At 38.3% G+C, this 25683-nt stretch overlaps 1 protein-coding gene across 2 annotated transcripts in view; it reads left to right on the top strand.

Moving 5' to 3' along the window:
- The window catches only part of LOC134745640 (transmembrane protein 64), a 34795-nt gene extending 11631 nt beyond the window's left edge, over positions 1–23164 (top strand). The window contains exons 2-3 of one of the 2 annotated variants that reach the window (XM_063679756.1): positions 11244–11774; positions 19733–23164. In XM_063679756.1, coding sequence (XP_063535826.1) covers positions 11244–11411 — 168 coding nt within the window. In that variant the 3' untranslated portion in view covers positions 11412–11774; positions 19733–23164. Of the gene's footprint in view, positions 1–11243; positions 11775–16123; positions 16266–19732 lie in introns of those variants that run through there. The other variant, XM_063679757.1, reaches the window with a different exon arrangement.
- The last annotated feature ends 2519 nt before the right edge of the window (positions 23165–25683 follow it).

Raw genomic sequence — 25683 nt, 5'->3', positions numbered from 1 at the left:
AATATCAAATTAAGATCAATTTTATAAAAATTGAATGCCACTCCTGGGATACATTGCAGTTGACGCATGCAGTTGTGCATTAAGTCCGCCTTTTGTAATTTTTTGATGTGCAATAAAGTTTAAAATAAATAAATGAATGTCACTGTTGCGTAGTGTGGGGATCGCCGCATTGACGCAACATTGGTGGGTAGAGGCAAGTGGATGACCGCTTCATATATAGTCCCCATTTTCCCCTTGGGATATTGACATTATGAAAAATATTTTTACACAATTTGATGTAGACATACTCGTAATGGTCCTGCATTTCAAAGTCGACGCGTGTATTTCCATTACGCGTGGGAGCAATTGATGAGGTAGCTGGTAGGTATCTAGGTATATTCGGGCGCCCTCGAAATAAACGGGATGCTGAGATATCTGCAGGTACTACCTACGGAATTATATCAAACAAATTTCAATGATGGTATGAAAACATAATTCATCGTAATGTGCGATTTTTGCCGTTGATAGAACTTTTACTACGAATTCTGGGACAGTTCCCTTTTTTATGAGTCCAGTACGTGTGTCTGTGTATTAAGTTACGAGTATCTGCAGTGATATGTTGTACAAGTAAACGAGTAATAATGTCTGGCACAATATTTTATGTAAACAGAGCATAGAGACGTAATGCCATATATTTTTCCTCGCAATATTTGCAAGATATTATTGGTGACTCTATAATACTTCCACGTTGTCCGTATTCGTATTGATATTTTAAACCCTACATTTAATGCACACGATAATGACACACAAAAAATATTTTTAATCTCTATAGTTGTTTGCAAACGCTGATAATCTCATACGTCAATTACATCTGTTTTCAATATCTACCATGTTTCATCTATAATATACCTCTACAAGACAGCTTTACATGCATAAATCATATATTTCAGCGCCCGAAAACCTTTCAGTAGCCGTCACGGGATTTCAGTCGAGACCTGTAAACAAGCACGGTTAAGTTTACACGAGATCTGCTAATCGAATAATGAAAGATAAAACCCTGAGTGCTTTAATATAAATTAACTGCGAACACGTTTTATCCTCTTGGCAAGTTGACAGTCCGCGTGTTTAATCCGTATAAGCCCGAAATACACGCCATTGTTATTGAAGAGGAAAACAATGCTATTTTTAAATTATTTACTTTGGTTTTTCCAAAGACTTCGGAACTGACACTGCGTTTATAAGCGCGAAGTGGAATTTGAAAGAGAGGAGTAAACCGGTAAACATCGCGTAGGTAGTTCATCATCTGAGGACTCTGAGCTGCTCAGGCATTTAACCTTTATTTTGCTGTAAATTCAGAGTTCAAATACAGACAGCAGCAGAAGTACCTAAGCAGGGGATTGGGTCAAAGTTAAGAATTATCCACACGAAAGTCATGTTAGCACGTTCTCTGCTAATTCCCCTTCTCGATTATGCGGACATCGCTTTTCTAGATCTCACTGAGGAGCTACTCGACAAGCTTGAACGTTTGCAAAATGTCTGCATCAGATCAGATACATTTTTGGACTAAGGAAATTTGACCACATCTCTTCTTTCCGCTCCCAACTCAAATGGCTGCCCATTCGGCGCCGTAGAGACTTACATGTACTTTCCCTTCTCTTTAACGTCCTATTTTCTCCTTCTACTCCCCCTTATCTCTCGGAGAAATTTAAATTTTTAGCAGATGGCAGCGGACATCGGCTCCGTTCCAGTGCAGATCTCTCTCTGTCTATCCCGCCGCACAAACACCGGTCCTATGACAAGTCTTTTACCGTGTACGCTGTCAAATTATGGAATTCCTTGCCGTCTTCTCTTCGAAAGTGTCAGTCGGTCGCATCGCTGAAGGCGAACTTAAAAAAGCTATGGCTTTCGGACGGAACTTCGGACCTTCGGAACTAAAAGATGTGTGCGGTTAGGTAGTTTATCATATGTATTATATCGTATAGAACGTATTATATGTATTATATATTATAACTACTGTAGTGTATTGACGCTTCGAGCGCTTACGTCATGGTGACGTCACTGACAGTTAGGGCCAGTCGATATTATGCCGTGAGCAGAGCCGGACGTACCGCGTGATGTTCGTGTTGCCGAATCGTTGGAAATACATTACATCGTATGATATACTGAGGTAAATACAGTACATTACATGTGGCGACGAGGAAAACAAGAAAAGAGGAAAGGGAAGACACGTCAGTCGATCTCGATTAATTATCAAGTTTTGTCAGTGTGCAAAAAATTGGTTTAAAATCGAATCCACTGTTTCAAACAAGTGATAAGTGAGAGTACGCACTGGTGGTACACCTTTCACACTCACTTCTAAAAAACAAAGAAAACAATATTTCCATTCGGTAACGCCATCTAGCAATATGATCATTGAAGCGTTGAACGTTACAATTATAATTGTAGGCTTTAAAGTTGGATGTCGACTAACAACAATTAGATCTACCTACAAATAAAAAAAACATCTCGGAGGCAGCCAGTGTTAATAGCACTGTTTAAAGCTTATAGCCTGCCAGGCATCAACACTGCAAATAATTGCATGTTGACTTCCACTTTTAAACGTAGGTAGGTAGGTACAATGACACTACATTCATGGTTGACATGTTCACACTGGAGCTTTATTATTGCAACTTAGTTCCATCAGAATGCAATTGTGTGATGCAAATGTAATACATAGTTGGTTTATTTAAATATTATTGTAGTGAGAGGAAGAAAATATTTACTTTGCTACGAGTAATGTGAATATGTAAGGTGATTTCCAATCAGGAGCCCAAGTGACTTGATTATTTTGAAACAGCAGATTACAGAATCTGGACATTAAATTGTCACACGTAACATTATGGATGGCATAATGAAACCGATTTATGAAAACATAGCAGATAGATTTATCTGGTCATTAAGCTTCTAAGCGTTTTATTGTAAGGTAAAACGCTGCTATTCGATTGACATGTAACAGCTGTAGCTAGCAGATTACCGAATCTGGACATTAAATTGTCATGATTTATGAAATCATAGCAGATAAATTTATCTGGTAATTAGATAGACATAAAACAGCTGCAGCTAGCAGATTGCCGAATCTGGACATTAAATTGTCACGCAAATAACAGTTACGATAAAATCAGTTACGACAGATAATTTGATCTGGTCATGAAATTGACATGGCGGGTTACCGAACCTGGACATTAAATTGTCACGTTAATAACCAATCTGATTACAAAATCAGTTACGACAGATAATTTGATCTGGTCATGAAATTGACATGGCGGGTTACCGAACCTGGACGTTAAATTACCAATCTGATTACAAAATCAGTCACGACAGATAATTTGATCCGGTCATGAAATTGACATGGCGGGTTACCGAACCTGGACATTAAATAACCAATCTGATTACAACATCAGTCACGACAGATAATTTGATCTGGTCATGAAATCAACATAGCGGGTTACCAGACCTGACATTAAATTGTCACGTGAACAACAAATCTGATAACAAAATCAGTTAAGACAGATAGATTAATCTGGCCATTAAATTAAGATACGGGTTACCGTATCTGGACATTATATTGTCACGTAAATAACAAATCTGACAACAAAATCAGTTAGAACAGATAAACTGATCTGACCATTAAATTGAGATAGCAGGTTCACGTACCTGTGCATTAAATTGTCACGGAAATAACAAATCTGATTACAAAATCGGTTAATACAGATGAATTGATTTGTTCATTAAATTGACATAGGTGCTTAGTACCCTAGCAGGTTCCCGATCCTAGACATTAAATTGTCACGTGTATATTAAAATCTGATTACTAAATCGGTCAATGCAAATAGGCACATCTTTTGTCTGCTCATTAAATAATATAAATATAGACTGAAAAAGCCAGGACTAAATAGTCATGCTGTGTATAGCAAAATTGGTGTCAATCGACAGGTTCATTAAATCGGCATCGTACTTAGTACGGCCTATTGTTTAATACATTGATGTTGTATTATATCGTCATACAATTGACAGCAAGGTCACACGTTGTATTAAAATAAATGGGTATACCCTGTAATAGGTCATCCAATAAAGCGTTTCTAATATGACGCAAGAAATCGCTTGAAGACCTCAAGAGCGGGGTAAAGTTATAATCCAAACGAAATTATATATATATATATATATATATATATATATATATATATATATATAACTGTGCAGATATAATAAATTATCAGCGAACGCAAATAAAGTAAAATGTATCTGGCTTATTTATAGATTTGATTTTGAGGTACTGGCATGACCATCAATCCAGTTATACTGATTTAAAAAAAAACTGGATAGTCTACAATCTAGTCAGTATACTTTTGATTAAATTTTTAAATAAATGAGGTGAGGTAAAATTTATTTGTCTACCCCGAACATTTATATAAACTAATGTCGGGTAGTTTAGTGTTGTTTACCAATATCTCAAATCTCAATTGACATTTGCTGGGACGTCAGTCTTCCGTGACCACAGCTAGTGCAACCTAGTTGAAACGTCGGAAAAAAGGTAAAATAATGAAATATAATCGCGTTAGACCCGGTATAGACATTAATTATGTGTACAAAACGCGAGAGTTTAAAGTGTTAAATGAGGTTAGCTAATCAAACAGCTACCTTATAGAGTAATATGTAATAAAAAAAGGAGTATTGCCGATATAAAGATATAAATTAATTAAACAATGAGTTAAGTAAGCTTATTCCATAATCTAGTGGATATCAATTGCAAATACTTTAACTTGGCTGCTAGTCAGCGACATCCAATAATTATATAAAAAAAAACGGTTGCAGGAAAACACTTACTGGTCATTCGTGACGTTTATATTACATAGCTAATAAGCTTCGAAGATTTAAACGAAATTCGCAGAACTTTACATGGACACTGCATTCATTTGAAAAGGAAGGGATGAAGGTGTCTGCTTGAAGTCGTGATTATTTAGCAAATTCATAATAATCACTATAATTAGTTACTAGTGGCTATGTTGTGAAACACTTGGTTCGTTGAGTCATTGTCATTATCATAGTGAACTCACAAGGGTCTTAAGCGCCATGGACGCTATTGGCACTAGTTATTTAATGCCAATCTACGCAGTTTGAAAAATTACCAAAACCTGGATCGGAAAAAATATATTTAATCTGGTCACAAAATTTCATGATAATCGGTCGGAAATTGTGACCTGTAGAGGAGAAACGGAAGCATTTGGCTCAAGTTAAAACGGAGACCTTCGCTAACGCTTCGGTCAACTTTTGAATACAGTGTATAGCAAAAAACTAAATTGTGAACGTTTCATTACACAACTACGGTACATAAATGGATACTTGTAAATAAGTACCAGTGATATTAAAATAACATTGTGACTTCAGACCAAACGTCACATGACACACGGCTACTATACAAAAAAAAAGAAATTATGAAATAATAAACATTGAATGTTTTATTAGTAAACCTACGTCCGATATGTTCCATAGGCATATTGTTAGCTACCCTACGAGTTGGTATGTCAAAGGTTGAAAATGTGAATATATGTTTAAATTTAAGTAGATAGCCATAAAAATAAATCCAACTAATATATAAAATAATAACTAAATAATTAAGCTATGCAGCTAGCTTATGTATGTATGTAGTTCGTAGTTTTAACCGTCTGCACGCGCATACTAGACTACATGCGGGAAAATAAAGAATTCTAGAGAAAACATGAAGTCCATTTTAGTGGTGAACGATACCACACGATACCATGTACAATATATTTATATGTATGTACAAAGAACATAGCGAACAGTGCAGTCATTATCATATATGTATAGGTATGTAATATGGGTAATGAATAAGCATTTGCCTGGTTTCACATTACCACAAGTATCTAACGAATTTGCTCTCGATTGATGGACGATGCGTTGTATTGTAGATATATATATATATATATATATATATATATATATATATACATAAACACATTTGCAGGTCTATAGATACTATGTATATAACTCGTAGTTAATGGACGGGACACATACATTTGAAAACCGATTTATAAAGCATCTTGTGTATAAAATATAAGATTACAATAAATAAATATTATAAAATAAGTTTTTATTGGTCTAAAATGTAGGTATACATGTTATTTGAACATACACAGAAAATTGCACAAGCTAGCAATTATCATTGACCTTCTGAAAGTGATAATAAAAATAAAACTAATGTTGGTTCAATATTTAATGTATAACATGCTGTATCACTGACTCAGCACAAATTGCATAGGAAGCTTATCTTCGTGAATTTGTATAAATGTTGCACATAATAAAGTAAACAGAAAATGTACGTGCACAAAGCGTATGTAACTAAACAATCACGTTTCAAAATAAAAAAGGTAAACATGAATTTCACCAGAATCAGTGTGAGATTGATGTAAGTGATACTGATGGTTGCCAATTAATTATTAATTCTATGTATAAAAAAAAAGATGTGCTACAAACAATCACATATGGGTTCTTGATTTTCTGAGAGACAAGGAATTTGGAATTTAAATAGCTAATCCGTAGCACTGAAAGAAAAGATACAGCTCCGTAGCTCCGTTCTGTATTCACTATAAAGATGAAAGTAGCAAGGTAATTACACTGCACTGTGGGTACTGTGTATCTTGTAATGTGGTTATAATATCTCATATTATTAGTGTAAGCATAATTAGATATTTTATTCGGATGATGTGTCATTCGCTTCTGTAAGACTGTTAATTGTGTCAGAAGTTCAAACATGCAGTTAGAAAAAGGAGAATAAAAACTAGAAGTGGCTAGCGTAAATGGAGTCCTGTAAGGCCTCTTTTACTCACACAGAAGTATAAGACTGACCTTGCCTGCTTGCCTTTCTTATAAAAAAACTTCCAAGTCTTGAGGCCCACTTGAAAAAATGAACTTTTGAATTTTGTAATTATACTGTTTAGTCCACTACCCTACCTTGTCAAATCAAAGTTGGTTGGAGTTCTGTATATTGTATTAATAATAATGCATTGTATATAAGAACAACTTGGTTTAGGTTGGCAGTGTAGCTTATAGCTTAAGTGGCATTGTAACCTGTAAGTACACTTGTACACTATTGAAAGTTGAAAATAAGCAAAAGAATGAGATAAGATAGTGAGCCATTATCGAGTACTCAAATAGGATTCGTTAAATCACTTTCGGGTCGTAGAAAGCTACACAAGGTGTAGAAAAATTAAATTTAACAATAGGAAATGTAAATAAATAACAAACGGACCAGAGATAAACCAAAACATGATCATCATGTCAGCATTCAATCGTCATGGGTTATAAAAAAAAAATGAACCGTCATTGTCACCAAAATTGAAGAATGTCATTAATACTGTAATGATTGTTCAGCTCTTATTGTCTAGCTAATCAAATATAAAGAATTGGGGCCACAGTTTTATTTGGTAGAACTGTTTTGGACAACTAGGCGAAGAAAAATTAAAGGCCTTGCATCATAGTATTTCCACACAGACCACTCCCAAATGATAAGCTCATTAGCTCATGCAGTGACTTAGATGAGAGGTTTCTAGAGGGAAACTACTAACTTGGAGCAGTTGGAGCTTCATGAAATCATTTCAAAATTAATACAGATAATAAACTTAGTACCTAAATAAGTTAATTATCACAGACTGAGTTGGCTACGAATTGTTTTGTTAGGCATTACCCGATGATGTAGTCCACTATCCATATCACGAACATTTTAGGAACGGTTTTGACGATTATAAAAACAAGGGGATTAAGTATAAGCACTTAGACTTTACGGAAAAAGGGGGAAAGGAAAAGGGATTCAGGTATCAGACTTACAGGAGCTATCGACAATACAGTAGAGAAATTGAAGATTACAAAAGTCCCAAGTGGGGTAAGTCATAGATCTCGGAGTCTTGGAGAAGTCCACCCAAGGCAATGGTACCAGCGCATTCATAGAACGTTGGGTATGTAATTATGTATTGTTATGATTAACTTAGTTCTCGAAAAATAAACAAAGGAAGGGATGTAGTGTATTGACGCTTCGAGCGCTTACGTCATGGTGACGTCACTGACAGTTAGGGCCAGTCGATATTATGCCGTGAGCAGAGCCGGACGTACCGCGTGATGTTCGTGTTGCCGAATCGTTGGAAATACATTACATCGTATGATATACTGAGGTAAATACAGTACATTACAACTACCTATACCTATATACATGACTGTTAATATATTTGTTTTATTTTACATAAATCCCATGCCCATGCTATATACTGTAGGTTATAGGTTTACCTGTCTTTTAGGAAACTAAATATTTTCTTTCATGCCGTTTAGTACAGCTTTGATGTCTACCGTTCTCCAACTCTCCCTCAATTGCTCAAAGGTTAACTGGAAGAGATCCCTTAAGGGATAAGTTCGCCTTTGTACAAATGATGCGTTTTTCTCGTGTTTTATGTTTATTTTTGTACAATAAAGAGTTTTACTACTACTACTACTACTACTACTAATTATAAGGGTCCGTCCGTACGCTCTTTATTGTTTATTTAATACAGTGCAAGCTTACAGTACTACACCAATTCACTTACACCCTAGAACAATAGATATATAAATGTCAGGAAAATTACAAAAAAAAAACATGCAAACAGATAAAATGTCAAGAAAGATATTTACAAATTCAGTCAAATAATTACTATTGCCTTGGGTAATTAATGATATGATGGATATTTATGATGATCAACCTTCATCAACCACTTTTTAGTATGCTTGTAAGCTTGTGTTCGTCGATTTTGACTCAATACATATAATATGCTAATCCCTCACACACACACTGGAACACTGTGCGTCGCGTGACCGCGGTCCGTTGACGGCAGTAATACACTTATAATCTGTTTGTCTTGGAATTGGAACGAATTTGACAGTCTGACAGCCGCACCGAATTCCATGAAGAGGGCAGGTTGTGACTGTTGTGAGCTACTTCGGGTTTATATCGAATTTACGCATGACTTTAGTTTAACTTGGCTTCTTATGGTTTTAGGAGTTTAAGAAATGGATAATCAAATATCTATATCAGTTAACAGACTGCTGATAAATTGAACTGTACGATTGCGGTGTAATAAGCACGAATGTAATAACAATTCACCATTTGTAGACCTTATAAATATGTCTCGTTGCAGTACAGTTTAACTACAAATGGTCAATGTGTGAACGATAATAGTCGATAAGCATTTTACATATGATTTAATTACATTAAGTACAGACTAATGTATTAATCATTATGTATAATCGTGTAAAACTTAAAACACTAATTTGTGGATTGCGTAACCAGTTTTTATAAAAGAAATGGTTGTCTAGAAACGAAGGATTCGTCACGCGTGATGGTATATGAGCCACGGGCTTGGGTAGTTATGGCTAAACATTCCTTAGTCTGCGTTTTTTGCTATTTACTCGTAGGTACTAAAACTTCTTGGAAATGATAAGTGAATGTGCCACAACGGTGTTTACACTGTTTACAGACGATACCGATTACGTTGGACGTTAACAAGATTAGTCCGACAGTGACTTCACTTCGCACCGCCGGCGCCGCCTCACCCTTGATCGGCGGTTGGGAGACGAGTCTGGAAAAAAAAATCGGGTCCAGAGACCACGAATATCAAAATTCGAGGGTCACCTTCCAGTGGTGGGGGGAGGGGGGGGGGTGTCCATAGAACTCGATTCCTCCTGTCTAAGTTGCGATTGCGATATTTTTCCTGCAGGTCTTCATTTCTTAAAGAAAAGGAAGACCAATGCCGAATCCAGGCCTATAGGCTAAATTATGGAGCTATTTCACGCGTAGCTCTGCAAACCCTTAGGCCAATTACTTTATTTATAATTACTCAGCCACGAAAGCCAATCTATAAGGTAGGTAAATCTGGACTGGACCAGCCGACACACAATCACTAAACTCGCTAATTAGACTAATAGACTTTTGTGAACTAGGTTTGCTAAGCGGATGCCGTTATACCAATAGTTATAATATTATTATTCTGCAACAAGTAGTGGCTATGCTATTGGCATTGCTATTACTCGTATTTATTGGCCTCCAAATATTATTATTTCCTAAGACAAAATTGTCTTACACACTCCTTACGAACAACAAATCATACTCTAACTTGTTCCAATTCCAATCAATTTGATACAAGCAAGCGCATCTTGCCTCTTTCCGATTACCTACGTACAGTCATGCAGAGAGAGGTGACCCCCCCCCCCCCTGCATGGACTGATTGTATCCAGGAGGGGTCACCTCTCTCTGCATCTGACTGTACATACATGTATACTTAAAAAATCGACTCCATTATCTTTTACCTATTTTCGGTTTTTTTTTCTTTTTAATGAATCAGTCTCCGTTCTGACAATTTGTATACATTTTACAAATCGCATAACACCATCCACAAACATCTCTATCTCGATAGCTCGACATTTCGCTGCGTGCTGTAGGGCCTGTAGCTAGCGTGCAACCTAACAGCATCACGCTTGTACGAGTAAGTACAGTAAGTAATGATCGCAACCCGCCGATTGCCACTTGTTGACCTTTGGTTCTATAAAGCGGACGGAAACCAGATTAAATCATTTTCCTATACGCCGAGCTTGAATCGTTCAAAGTCGTTATGAGAGTACAGTTTTCCATTTGCGATAACGATTTTCTTTGTGGTCATGTTTATTGCCGTCGTCACGGCAGCATAAGATGGTTGAATATGAATACCTAATTGTTTCCACAGTTTTGCTCTCTCCTTATAAATATAGAAGTATAATAGAAACTTAAAAATATAGGAACCTAGTGAACCTACTATATTTTTTCAATATAGAAAATATAGTCGACTTAAACTTAGCTAACCTAACCTCGGCTACCCTTGAAATCTCTGGAACAGTCCTGTAATTTGGTATGTATGTAAATAGAAGGTCTCTTTTTCATGTCCACACTATTTGGGGACCTCGAGGGATTTGCATTTTACTCGGAAATATTGTAACCCCCAGTTCCATCAGCTGAGCAGTAGCATCCCGTCACGTTCACAGCGAATCTTGTTATCGTAATCGTGACATAACACGTCAGTAGCGACATCTGTATATGTTGATTGAAAGGTTTACATCCTTAACCAACCCTAAGCACATGCGTTAGCCCTCGAATTTCCTCCCAACCACACATTTTTAAGTATGTTGGATGAAACATTGTAATTTTCCGTTGGCAGGTGAGCGACATCCGCGGCTGCGGCTACCACCTGGCTACCATGCTCGGGCTGTTCCCCGCGCAGCTGATCAACGTGTACCTCGGCTCCACGCTGCGCTCCATGCACGACGTGCTGCACGAGTCGCACGCCACTGGCTACGTGGTGTTCGCGTGCCAGGTGTGTATGTAGCGGGGCTGCTCCCCGCCCAGCGGATCAACGTGTACCTCGGCTCCACGCTGCGCTCCATGCACGACGTGTTGCACGAGTCGCACGCCACTGGCTACGTGGTGTTCGCGTGCCAGGTGTGTATGTAGCGGGGCTGCTCCCCTCCCAGCGGATCAACGTGTACCTCGGCTCCACGCTGCGCTCCATGCACGACGTGTTGCACGAGTCGCACGCCACGGGCTACGTGGTGTTCGCGTGCCAGGTGTGTATGTAGCGGGGCTGCTCCCCGCCCAGCGGATCAACGTGTACCTCGGCTCCACGCTGCGCTCCATGCACGACGTGCTGCACGAGTCGCACGCCACGGGCTACGTGGTGTTCGCGTGCCAGGTGTGTATGTAGCGGGGCTGCTCCCCGCCCAGCTGATCAACGTGTACCTCGGCTCCACGCTGCGCTCCATGCACGACGTGCTGCACGAGTCCCACGCAACGGGCTACGTGGCGTTCACGTGCCAGGTGCGTTCTAATAATTTATTTTATTCTTCTGTAAAACTACCTCTGAAAAGAACATCAGGCAACGGAAGCAGCATGAGTACAAAAGGCGTTTCCTTGACGTCCAGGGCTCCGGCCTACTGCCCTGCCTGCAGCAGCCAAGCGTAAACAGCACCCAATACCCAATACTGGGCGAACTGCCTAACACAAACCGCCTGAGTTGACTAAAGACGAATGCCGTGTTTTTGTAAAGGTTAAACCCGTGGGTTGTTTGGTAGCGGCTACACTACACTACAGGTAAGGCAAGTGCAAGTGTTTGCATTGTGTAGTGAAATCCAAATTGACGGAAAAAATTCTTGCGAGTCCTCGATAAAGCTTGTTAGGAGTATAGACTATAGAGACCCTACTTGACAACAGAACAGCGTAATTTTCTCGTCGCATAGTAGGACAGCTCTAGTAGGATAGCCTACAGGTAGATAAGTAGCTGACAGCAAATGCTAAAGTATCTTGGTTTTATGATGCAAATGTTAACAGTGGAGCCAAAATATCAGATTCAGTATACCAGTAGCGGCGAGTAACTACACGTATACTTACTCAATCTTCCGCCTGAGCCACCTTAATTGGATGATGGCGACAATGGGGCCGCCATTATCAGAGCGGCGGCGGCAGGAAAGCGACCGGCCATCGGCAATTTAGACGGAAACGAATGGAACGAATGGTGAACAAATCAAATTATGCACACAGAGAATTTAAGATTTCTTTTGAAATGCCGTTGAGGCTGAGTTTCGTGGTAAGTATTAGTTTCGTCATAAAGGTTCAACCCTAACTTGAAATGCATGATGACATCATCATCATTTCACAAAAAATAACTTTCAAGCGCTCTGATATGAAACCGAAATACAGACTTCAATTACGGTGTACCTATATTTCGAAACCAGACTATTTCAAAAGATATATCACCGGTTATATTAAACCTGCATTACCTGCATACAATTCCGCGCAGTTTCGTCAAGTTACTTATTGACTCAAGTATAATACCATACCAGCCAGATCAGATTATACCAGCTATACTTGAATCTTTAGCACAAAATACTCTACATGAAAGTGTCAAGGTCCCCAGCAGCCGTTCCTCTCGCTCTCGAGACTAGTCTAAAGCCCATCACAGACGGAGCGATAATATATCGGCAGATACCGACAGATACGGCATCTGCCGATATCTTTTACGTACTATTTGACAGCCCACACACGAAGCTGTAATATATACTTTGGTATCTGCCGATAACTTATCGTAAGGCTTCTGCAGATGCCTTGCGATGTATCGGTCGGGATATTTCGTCTCTCTTACAATGTAGGTGCTAGACAGAGAGCGATATATATATATTTTGGTATCGTTGCGTGTATGGTGCTTAGCGATACTCGCAGATATCTGTCGGTATCTGCCGATATCTGCCGATATCTGTCGGTATCTGCCGATATCTGTCGGTATCTGCCGATATCGGCCGATATATTATCGCTCCGTCTGTGACAAGCTTAACGCGACATAAAGAGTCGGCGCATCGGAAATGAGTCGGATGCGTGTGTGTGTGTGAAGAAAATTGGAAACACACGTAATGGCTAACGGGTTATTAAGGCAATTTCCTGGAGAAAATCGGGTTTTGCCGTGTGTGAAAAGCTGAAAAGGGTGTGATAGAAATGGGGTGAAAATATCGCAAACTTTTTCTCATTACTGTTTTATTTTATTTTCTTTGTTGGGGAAAAAAACAGATACAGGCCAATAAGATTTACAGGCAAAGTTATAAAAGTACATAGGTATATAGCCTACATCCTAAGACAATCCTGTGTTATTTCTTATTTCGTCTTCTTGCGACATCGTCTGCGTAGAAGCAGTTAGAAACTTATTGCCACTTTCACCCTTTCGGGGTTATATTAAAAAAAAACTTAGTGGAGCGGAGCGCTATGGCATTTGAACAATATACATAACTATGTATGTTACAAATGTTTAAGTTAAAAACCTTCAACGGTTTGGGCTCTGAGTTGTCTTTCAGTATCTACAGCGTGTGAAAATATCTCACATCGCACATCATATATTTATGTACACTTTGTTGTGCAGATATTTTTGGGGTTATCTTCTTAGCGTTTTCCCAGTAGCGTTCTACATAAGCCCGGGATCCGCTTGGCAACCTAATTGCGACTGAAATAAAGTGTAACCTCTTTTTAAGGCAGGCATAAAATTATCGATGATTTTCACAATACTTTTTCAAGATTCCTTGTAAGCCTACAACACTTTCTATAGTAAAATTTCAAAACGTATATACACTTCTTTATCATCCATCAGATTAAATAAGTCTATGTATATTCAGTATATCTATAATAATCATTTAATCTATATCTAATAATCAATTATTGTGTTTATTTTACACTTAAATAGCTTTATCGGATTAAGATTTGCACTCGAACAATTGTATCGTATGTATAGTATCGTATATAGAGATTTGTGCGACAGGTCACAGGAGCAAAACGTTGTTTTTTTATAACAAGCGGTATGCGGTTAGGCTCTTTCTTTTTAAAACCGTTACCGCGATTGCATTGTTTATTGGACTATAAAATGCTACATTATTACTATCGAAGGCTATATTAAAGTCCCCTGTATGTAAATGTGCAAAGTATACTATAGATTTATTCCATTAAATGGGATGGGACATATCGAAATACTACCGTAATATCACTAGGCCCGGTACATAGTATAAAACAAAGTTGCTTCCTGCTGTATGTCTGTCCCTATGTATGCTTAGATCTTTAAAACTACGCAACGTATTTTGATGCGGTTTTTTTTTAAATAGATAGTGATTCAAGAGGAAGGTTTATATGTATTACATTAGCATTGCACCCGTGCGAAGCCGGGGCGGGTCACTAGTAGATTAGATATATACGTAATAATCGAAAATATTACTAACTGAATGTCAGACAGAATTTTGGTGAATATTTTAGATTCAATTTTCTATCCGGCGAACTTTTATATGTATATGTAGGTAATCGAGTATGGTGTACGGTAAACAATAGTGCCTACTATACATAAGATTGCATGTCTGGAAAAAACAGTCTTTCTCTACTAAACTGTCGATATATCATATAATTTCTATTATAGGAAAAAACCATTAGCAAAGTCTAAACTATTGTTCTTATTGTTGTAGTGTTCTTATTGTTGTTAAAACGATTTATTATTGTTAAACGAACGACAGCTAAAAATGGTAAAAATCGTTGAAAATGGTAAAATTTTTCGAAAATGGTAGACTAATGGACAATCGAACAACTCCACTTTCCTTGATTGTACAATTTGTTACGCGATGGAATAATCGTAATTTTAAAATGATGCCCCAGTTAGATTAGTCCTACAGCTACATAACATTCCTATACGTACTCATAGGTAGACCGTAAGGTAGGTAGGTGTTTTTTTTTTAGTATCGGCTATTATCATTAAGTTGATTTGATTCCGTTGAAATCACCAAGCCATTTGTTTCTTGGGTCAGTTGTTTTACACTAATACCGTAATACCTACGCAGTTATATTATAATACACTAACTTATACCTACATTACTTTATGAGTTAGGTATGGAGATTTTCAGCTGAGCGGAGTTGAAACGCGTGAGGTTTCATGACGCAAACTTTATATACATAATACAGCAAGGAATTTTAACAGTCACTGATAAGCTACAACTTCACCCGGTATAACCCCGTCTCCGTCAACTGTGCGTGTGTAAACGCTATTCAAACAATATTTTTACCTAAGTACAGTCAGCAACAGAAGTAGCTAAGCGCGAGAGGTATTTAATATGGTCTAAGAACTTCTAAAGTCGAGTCGTGTCCGTTGTTGAATATCTTTAGAGGGATACGAGGAATGTTTAGTTAAACAAAATGCCGAAACGTCCAAGGATAAGCCCTAAAAGACAAAAATTTTGTCTTTCTTTAGCTATTTAATAGCTATAACGCTTTGTTAAACTTGTGCCCAGTTACAGTTAGCATTAGGGCTTCGCTTGGCACGTTCAATAAATCATATGTCAAGGTTGGACTTACACACTCGCGGTGCAGTTTTACTGAAAACATCAAGCTACTAAATCCTGTAACTGCTAAACCTAATCGGCTATAGATTTGTACAAACTCCAGAAATAAAGTTTATGCATGTAATATTTTATTGGTTGCAATTTCGATATGTAAAATAGTCCCCAAAGTTGTTTAATTTCCCGTTCGCAGATGTTAATCGGTATCACCCTCATGGTGTGGGTGGTGGGCAAGGCGCGGCGCGAGCTCGCGAGCGTGCTGGCGGCGGCCGAGGAGCGCCGGCCGCTGCGCTTGTCTTGCTGACGCTCTTATAGTACAACAGTCTAACGGGAATATGCAGGTTTTACATTTTCATCATTCATTGCTAAATAAATATGTTTCTAACTTGTAGACTCTCAAAACTCGGCCGAGGAGCGCCGGCCGCTGCGCTTGTCTTGCTGACGCTCTTATAGTACAACAGTCTAACGGGAATATGCAGGTTTTACATTTTCATCATTCATTGCTAAATAAATATGTTTCTAACTTGTAGACTCTCAAAACTCGGCCGAGGAGCGCCGGCCGCTGCGCTTGTCTTGCTGACGCTCTTATAGTACAACAGTCTAACGGGAATATGCAGGTTTTACATTTTCATCATTCATTGCTAAATAAATATGTTTCTAACTTGTAGACTCTCAAAACTCGGCCGAGGAGCGCCGGCCGCTGCGCTTGTCTTGATGACGCGTGTGTAGTGCGCGAATCTAACAGGGATATGCAGATTTAACATTTTTGTTAATAGTATTTTAGTAAATACGTTTTAATCCTTGAAGACAGGCTAGTTGTACGTAGATTCGTAAAGTCCAGAGGAGCACGCTTGCGGTGGGTTGCGGATCTTGTAGTTAATATTGCGCTTTTCTATATAACTGGAATGGGAATACGAGTATTTTTACACTTTTTTATACTGCTATGCTATTTTCTTCTTCTTTTAAGCCTCCTAAACCTCTTTTTTTAAATCTTTATTTAGGAAAAAAGGCCTTCGTCGCTGAGCGATGATGCCGGCCTCATAAGAATTACATAATAATTATAATTAATGTCTACACTTTAACAATTTTAGTATTAGGTGGTACAATTTAATAGTCTGCTTAGACGTAGCTAGGTTTCGACAACAAAATATTTGGCTTGCGTTTCAAATGCTCTGCGGTCGGCTCCGATCCGAGCACACTCCACCAATGCGTGGTCGGTATCTTCTCTTACCCCACAACTTGAACAGTTTGGAGAATCCACTACTCTCATTTAGCTGAGCGTCATAAAACCAGGGTATCTTCGGCGGTTCACTAACTAGAGTTTTATACCATATGCCTTTCTTTTTCGACCTCTTATCGAAGTGATCCTTCCAAATCCTATCCTATTCTATTCTCCTATTCTATTCCATTCTATTATTATCCTATTCTTCCTATGCTATTTTTAATTGATAATTTTTTATTTGCATTAAATATGGTAACATAAACAGGTCTTAATTATTCATTGGAGCCATCATATTTAACCGTGAAACGGCATGTATAAGTACTTTTGTAAATTAGTTTAAATATTTTTGTTGTAATTACCTGAATAAATAAATAAAAGTCGACGAGTAGAAAAAGATAATCTTCATCTCCTTGCCTCATGCTTCAGTATTGTTGCCATTGTGGGCTCATACCTAATACATACTTACCAGAATGCTAATGGGAATTGTACTCATTTCTAATGGCGTACCGAAAATTTAGCTATATATAAATATTACTTAACCTTACTAGCGAACCTTATCAGTTAATCACCAAATTTCGAGGGCAACCATCCAATACCGCTTACTATCTAATTGACACTCCTGACGAGATAGTTATATTAGTTATCTCTTATCATTGTCACCGTCAGTTGGCGTTATCACGTCATGTGCATGATGACTATGTTTACACAACGTCCACACTGATAACTGACTAATTGTATACCTTATTGTAATAACGACAAGGTCTAGCGATGGTCAGTTAAAATTGCTACGGCTATCTCGAGGTGTAGCTTAAAAATGGTTCCTGATTTTTGAACTTGAGATTAATGCCAAGGTACGAGATATTATTTATTAATTATTGTGGTGTTGTGAGCCTTTTTAAGTGCCACATCGACCAAGCAGTAATACCCGTTGGATCTAGGAAATTCCATATTCTTCGGGCCGTAATGTTCTGTACGTCATAATAAGGTAATAAGGTTGCAATTGCAATGCCGCCCTAACTTAGGTACTCCTTTTTGATATTAGTGGTCAGCAGGAACAGGAACAGATAATGTGCATTGCTGTCGACAGTGTCGTCTCCTCTGCCATGTTTCGTGGCCAAACCTGCATGTCGCGTTTTGTTTCTTTCAAGGTTTCAAGGTACGAAATATACTATTCTGTGTATTATATTTTTCTAATTCATTGTTTAGCCGAGTTTAAATACTTTGAATTCAAACGAAAAAAGTAGGTAAGTATGCGTTGTTTAAAACAACTTTTGTGCGTCTTTTGGATGTAGAACTTGTTACCGTATCCGTATCCGTACTTGTTTGACTGGTTTTGTAGCTAAACGGAAATTAAATGTTATCTCTCTTGTAAAATGTATGTTTGAATACTTTGAATTCAAACGAAAAAAGTAGGTAAGTATGCGTTGTTTAAAACAACTTTTGTGCGTCTTTTGGATGTAGAACTTGTTACCGTATCCGTACTTGTTTGACTGGTTTTGTAGCTAAACGGAAATTAAATGTTATCTCTCTTGTAAAATGTCTGTTCGTCACCTGTTTCTTTATTTACTTAGGTAAGCTATAGGAGACAAGTATCTAAGGCTCTTTCACATATACATATACCCATGATAAGCAACAAGCATATGACAGTAGCGTCATCTGGTAACCTAATGTTGAATATACGCCCCTCATTTGTTTCCATTGTCTGCCTGTAATATCAACTTGTGCGTCCTCTCACTATTTTTTTCCGCCGACACCAAAGCTGATGAACACAACTTTTGAAAACTGAAACAAATTACTCAGCTGTCTCACATTGTTATAGGTATCTTTAAATTAAGAGGGTTTGTACGGAATACAGAATGTTGTTGTCCTACATATCCAAATGACCAAAGCGAAGGCAAAACAAAAGCGACATTTAGTGCGTAGAAATATCGCCGCGCCGCGCCGCGCCGCCCGCCCTTTGCATTGTACATTAGTTCCGAGCCGACGACATTTCGGCCGAATATCTAGAGCGTACAGGATGGACCATTTACATACTTATATTTTTTTAAGAATTTAAGATTTTGTATACCCATGCATATGCATGAGTACTTAATTTTAGTTTCAAACTCCACATGCTTAATATTTTATTTATTTTTACTTTCTTTATCAAGGAAAACATACAGCATCATTTATACATAAGGTTACAATACATTTTAGGTGGATCATATTTTTTTTAAATTATTATGCTTAATAAGTCCACTAATAACATCATATCCCGAGAACTTTGTTTGTCTGGTAAAACCCAAACCCAAGTTATGAGGGTTCCAAAAAACGACGAAGCGATTCGAGAAAAGGTAGGTAGTGCCCTTGCGCTTCGCTTTGCTCGTTGGCGGGGGCACTGCCGTACCCCCAGATTTAATTCGGATAACACATTACAGACCATCAAATGATGTATTGCATATAAGTCCCGAAAAACTCATAAGTACGAGCTGGGGTTTCTCCTCCCCGGTTTGATAATCGCACGTCTTGCCTCTAGAATCAAGATCTTCCAAGTCTTCAGTCAATATATAAATGCTAACGTAAAAACTGTCCTGTTTCCAGATCTTAATCGGCATCACGCTGATGGTATGGGTGGTGCAGAAGGCGCGCAAGGAGCTCACGCTCGCCATCATGGCGGCCGAGCTGGGCAGGGAGACGCCTTCCACCAGCAGCTCCAGCTAGCCCACGGCGCCCGAGGACAGCCCCGCCAGCTAGCCACACAGCGTGGCCAACGGGCCAGCGGACAGTAACCCACGGAACGGAGGGGCGAGTAGTGTCTATGAGTCCACGGCGCCAGAGGACACCGTGGCCAGTACTGACAGCTAGCCAGAGAGTATGGCCGCTCCGGCCCATTAGAGAGTAATAGGGCCAGTTAGCCAGCGGGGATGGAATGGCTAGTGATGTCTGCTTGTCCACAGACCTGGTCATAAGTGGGCCACCAGACAGTGAAGTAGATCAGCCTCCAGGTGACAGTGTAGCTAGAGAGAAGCTGGTCTATAGGCTTGGATATAAGTAGGGAGCGCACTTGCGTGCGACCTGTGATATTAGACTAAGTAAGTAGGTACCATTGAGATCCTTAGATGGTCTCTTGCATTGTCAACGTGGCCTTCACGTTGTAACAATATCTTTATACAGTTAGAACGTGAAGCATGAGTAGCATGACGATAAAAGTGCAACCATGAGTATACAGGACGATAACGAAGGTGGAAAAGAGATGGACAAATGGACAATATGCGATAGATCGCAGTGGTGACGTGTGACCTCTGAGAAAAATGCTCATATTCGACTTATTCTTAGTACTCTTAGAACTTATATTGGTCGTTTAAACTGTGTAACGTATAAAGATAAAAATTTCATGATATTTTCTAAAATGACTTATGAGAACTGCCAGTGATCTCTTTTGATAAACTAAAAATCAGTGCTTGTCAAATACAGTCGCCATGTTAGAATTACACCTATACTATAAGCATCACTCACACTATCAAGCAATGGGGCGAAATTTTACCAATTTACGAAGGGTTTTTTTATCTTAATAATATTAATCTATTTCTAGTTGTTTTTTTTGCGTTTGCGTTTGCGCAAACGAAAATATATATACTACCCAAACATTACAGATTCTAGTGAAGGAAAACTATATAATAGGAGTTAGATGCTTAGAAAGTTTGTTTAAAATTCGCGCAAGAAGAATTAACCACCTTAATCTTTCTTAGGAACATTTTGATTGCAGTTTAAGAGTAGGTAGCGCTACCAAATCTTGTAAGATAAAACCTGCAGAAAGTACCCTGAACTCGTCCACCCGTTTAACTGAAAAGTCGTAAATCTTGTTGATAAGACAAGGTCTAGTGATGATCGTTGAACCCTTCAGACGTCAAGTGACGTGCACCGTGCACGGGCACAGCCCAATATGAACCTTCGTGCATGCCGACAAGGTTCACGAGGAGCGACAGGCGCGACGTTCACAGGGTTAAGAGTATTGCTGTTGCTAGTACTCACTCAGGGTTTTTGTTTTTTCGTAGGAACTGTGAAGCCCACGCAAAGTTTTCCTGGTAAACAGTTTTAAACCGTAATGCAACAATAACTATTGATGATATGTCATCTCATCTTGATTTAATTATACATGTTCCTGAGTAATAATAGATAGGTAGAACACAATTCTTCGGAAAGTAAACATCAGTGAGACATCATTGGACATGCCACTGCTCTATTTCCGAGTCAATACAATGTGTAGACCGTAGGCATTCACTTTGTAGTGGACATGTTTAATGTATCGGATAAAAATGCGTCCTATCGGCATTCTGCTGGCGGCTCTCCAAGATGCCACCGCGGCAGACCGAGCACCGATCTTAATGCTTGCTCTGCACCGCACGCGGGGCTCAATCGATTGAATGGAGCGTTCGGTGCAATGGGGAAGGAGAAAGCTAATGGTAGATGCTCTTCAAAGTTCCATGGGTGGATAAACTATTTCTTGTTATTTTATCCCGTGGATCAGGACACAACAGTGGGACAATAACACTTTTGTTTGAAGTCCGCCTTTTGTACTTGTTCTTGTGCAATAAAGTTTAAAATAAATAAATAAATAAACAGTGGGACAATAACACGTTTTATTAAACTACTTAGTAGTTATTTCGGAAAAACGTTGACTCTATTACGAAAAAAAAAATTAATATTACTTCCCGTCATATAAATGTTGCTTGTTGTGTGGCGGCTTATTTTTATTATCGGACATTTTGCAGAGAAACGATGGAACCATATAGATAATAAGATGTGCTCACACTGCAATTTTTGACTTGAAAAACTTATATAAATTGTAGCTAAATCTATATAAATCGTAGTTTTTCCAGTCAAGCAAGATATATATTATGTGTAAAATTTAATAGATACACAACTTAATATTTTTTTCAAAAATATTTTGTCCTGAAAGTATTTTAATATACCTTTAACGGGTAGTTTTCTGATATTATTGAATGTTGCCAAATTACGGCCGTAGGAGAAGAGATTTCGCATTTAACGTTTCAAGTTTACGTTGCGATACGAGATTTATAGAAAAGGTTTTCATTTCCTATAATTCCTACTACAATAATGGTCGTGTTAAGACTAACACCTGGTTTAGACACAAAACTACTGTCAATTCTTTAACTAGATCAATATAAACGGCAAAAAGATATGACCGTTATATTAGTTACTGTCAAGTTTAGTGCTATTAGTTGAGCAGATATTTTTTCCCTTCTGGTAACATTTGGCATTTATTCTTATGAGCTGAGATCGAGACTAAGTTACCGTTACTTAGTAACGGATATTTTAAATAATTATTTATTGAACTTATTGTTAGTTTGTAAGCTCCTTCTAATGTATCCTAGCATAAGTAGGTGTTTGTAATACAATTAACAATTAATAATTCAAATATAAGTAACTTAGGAAACGCTAGGTATTAGGTCCTACCTATCCTTATCGACATTATTTTGTCTTAATAATAACTTTATAAAGTCATAATATTGCTTTGGGTCATAACATAATTAATAATTTAACTAGGTACTACTACATAAAAATGTCTCTTTTGAGATTTTGGTATCCGGGGCCGAATTTTAAACTTGCATACGCTATACGCTAACGCGCTTTCTGTTCGAAGTTATAATTAGCTTTCAACCAAAAAAAATCAAGGAAAATTCGATGTTTTTGGCAAATAATCAAACTCCTTGTTCTTCCTTTTAAAACGTTTAAGACTGATTCGTTTCGTGTTTGCTTTAGTAGCTGTATTTGCTTTGTAGTGCGGCGGTTTTTGGTCTAGAAGTCTTCTGGAAATCGATTTTCGCTCATGTCGTCGCAGACATGGACATATTTGGTATCAGTGCATTCAGTGTGATGTCCTGAACACAAATATATGAGATGACAAGCGCGAAAGTGGTGGGAAAAAAAACAACCCCCAAACCCCCCTCCCTTCTTTCATTAGCGGGCGCACTTTTCAAAATTTATATAGCCTATGACAATTCTGACGAATTCAACCACATCTCATAATGCCCGCTAATGAAAAAAGGGAGGGGGGGGTTGTTTTTTCTTACTAAGTATAGCAATATGCTAACTGCAAGCCCATTCATACCCCTACCTTTGTCTACCCCTAACCGAAAAGCTTAGCCAAAAATAAGGCTAGCCCCGTAATAAAGGGTTACCCTTATCATTAAGGCCATTAAGCGCTTTTTATAAAGCTTTCCCTTTAGTAATGTCGTAGTTCAGCCTTGCGTGAAAGAGACAGGATTAGTATATATCTATCAAAGAATGCCGACGCCGACGCCGCCGCCGATTCGCTCGGATTCGAAGTAATGTGTGCTTTATGTACATAGTAGACGATTTAAATTAGCACGCTTATATGCTAAAAGGAAGCCCTTTATAAGGCTTATCCTTATAAGCGGTATGCAAGGTGTTGGTGAGCGGATGATTAGGGTTTTGTAAGGGTAAATACCGATGGGCTACCGATTACTCAAATGGGTTAGCTTTATATAAGGGTTTTAAAAGCAAAATGAAAGGGTTTCGTCTGGCAAAGTGTATGGTGAGTTAAGCCTTATGCAAAACCCTTAGAAAACCTCTGTAAGGGATAGCGGGCCGGTCCCTAGTATTGCAGTTAGTATAGTACAATCGTCCACGCTGCTAATTGACGATTTGTGAGCCCTATTATAAGTATACAAGGGTTATCATTGGTCAGTGGAATGTAGCCGATGGCTCAAACACTAGCTAATCAGTCGTTATCGCTCGCTCGGTAGCTTTATCGTTCTTATCGTGCAATAACAGAAGTAACGACTTTTCGATAAGTTGCATTAATCTAATGTTTCTCTATGTATATGTGACGTTTTCAATCAAAAGGTACCACATTGTCGCTTACCATAAGGACGAAAATTGCGTGTATCTTTATACGAAAAACCTGTCAGAGCGTCCTTATGACAAGCGACAATGTGGTACCTTTTGCTTGAAAACGACACATATATGCGAAACGCAGTGACCTTTAGGTTTCATGAAGAGCAAAAACAATATTCACCTAAAGAGTAGGTAAACACCTATAGCTATACGTTTCTTTAAATATACAATTGTTATTTTAGTTCAAAATACTTAGCACTGATCCATCGACATGCATTAACATGATAAAATCCAATCTAACAATTACAAATCCAATACATAACATGTTTTTAAATTCTACTAATATTTTTATAAGTGAAGGATCTCGTTATTCTAAAAAATATTGACTTAAACAATATCTCGAACTTAGAAAGATACCTTTTTAAGCTATACCTATACCCTATACTTATACTGTAATATGAATTTCTAAATTATTCAACCTATCCTCTGGTCTTATTCTATTTACCTTATTATATCCCCTAATAATATAGTCTACTTGCAACGAAATTCTAAAACTATTTATATTAAATTCTAAATACTATTGTAAGAGTTATCACATGTTTATTTCCACATGCACACTAGTGTGCCGTCGGGAAGTTTCCAAAATTGCAAAGTTTCCACCAGGAAATATTTTGGAAACTTCTCAAATATTTATCATCATATCATAGGTATAGAAATATTCCATTTCCAAAATTTAAGTATCCTTTGTTAGCTTTGATGATATTTTCTGAAAATTCCGAGACATTTCCAGTTTTTTGGAAACTTACCGCTACTCGAACAACAGTAAGTGTGTAAGGGTGCTATTCCACCTGTGCAATTTCTTTGCCCAATGTGTACCTATTTGCATCTCACATATTGCTTAGTGCGAGAGTGAGACGCAATCCACAAAGATCACAGAATAAATAATAGTACTACCGTACAGAAAGGAAACTTCCTACAAAACCGAAGTTTGACAGCGGTTCAGGGTCGAATCATGCCCTTCTAATATATGGCACTATCCCTTTCGGCTATTAAGGGTTGTCAAAATTAAAATCATTGTCTTATCTGTGGTCGTGCACGCAAAGGGACGTCAAGTTGTTTCATGTGTTTCAACCCTAATAATTGCTCGGAGCAATGCTAAGCCGAACGGAGCCGAGAATACCCGAAAGGAGGAGTTTCGCACCCCTTTTTTTTTTTTTTTTGTCGGAGTTGGAATGCACTTACGCACGGTGTGTGGGACTCGCCGCTCCTTTTTCCCTCTCTTGGCGAGAGGGGGGGGGGAGAATTGGCCCTACCCACTAAACCCACTCCGGCGTTTCACCCTCTTGGCCGTTCGTGAGGGCGCACTGGGATCGATAACATTCCACCACGGCGCCCTCCGGAGTTTCGCACCCCTGCCAAGATATTTGATTGGTGGAATGGCAACCTAACTAATTAAGAGCTTAGTCTATGTGTACAAGTCATACAACGAGCTGTGCCATCAACGCTACAAACATTTCAGTAAAACCTAAGTACTTACATGCAGTCGTCAACAATAATATTGCGCAATAATCCAGTTGCTTACCGAAGCCGAAAAAAGTTGTCCACTTTGAAATAAGAGATGATAAACTGGAAACTGGTATACACCTCCATTTGTGGTTATGTCAAAAGTC

This window comes from Cydia strobilella, chromosome 11, assembly GCF_947568885.1.
Source record: "Cydia strobilella chromosome 11, ilCydStro3.1, whole genome shotgun sequence".
NCBI classification, from domain to species: domain Eukaryota; kingdom Metazoa; phylum Arthropoda; class Insecta; order Lepidoptera; family Tortricidae; genus Cydia; species Cydia strobilella.
This window is presented reverse-complemented; position numbering and strand designations above follow the sequence as displayed.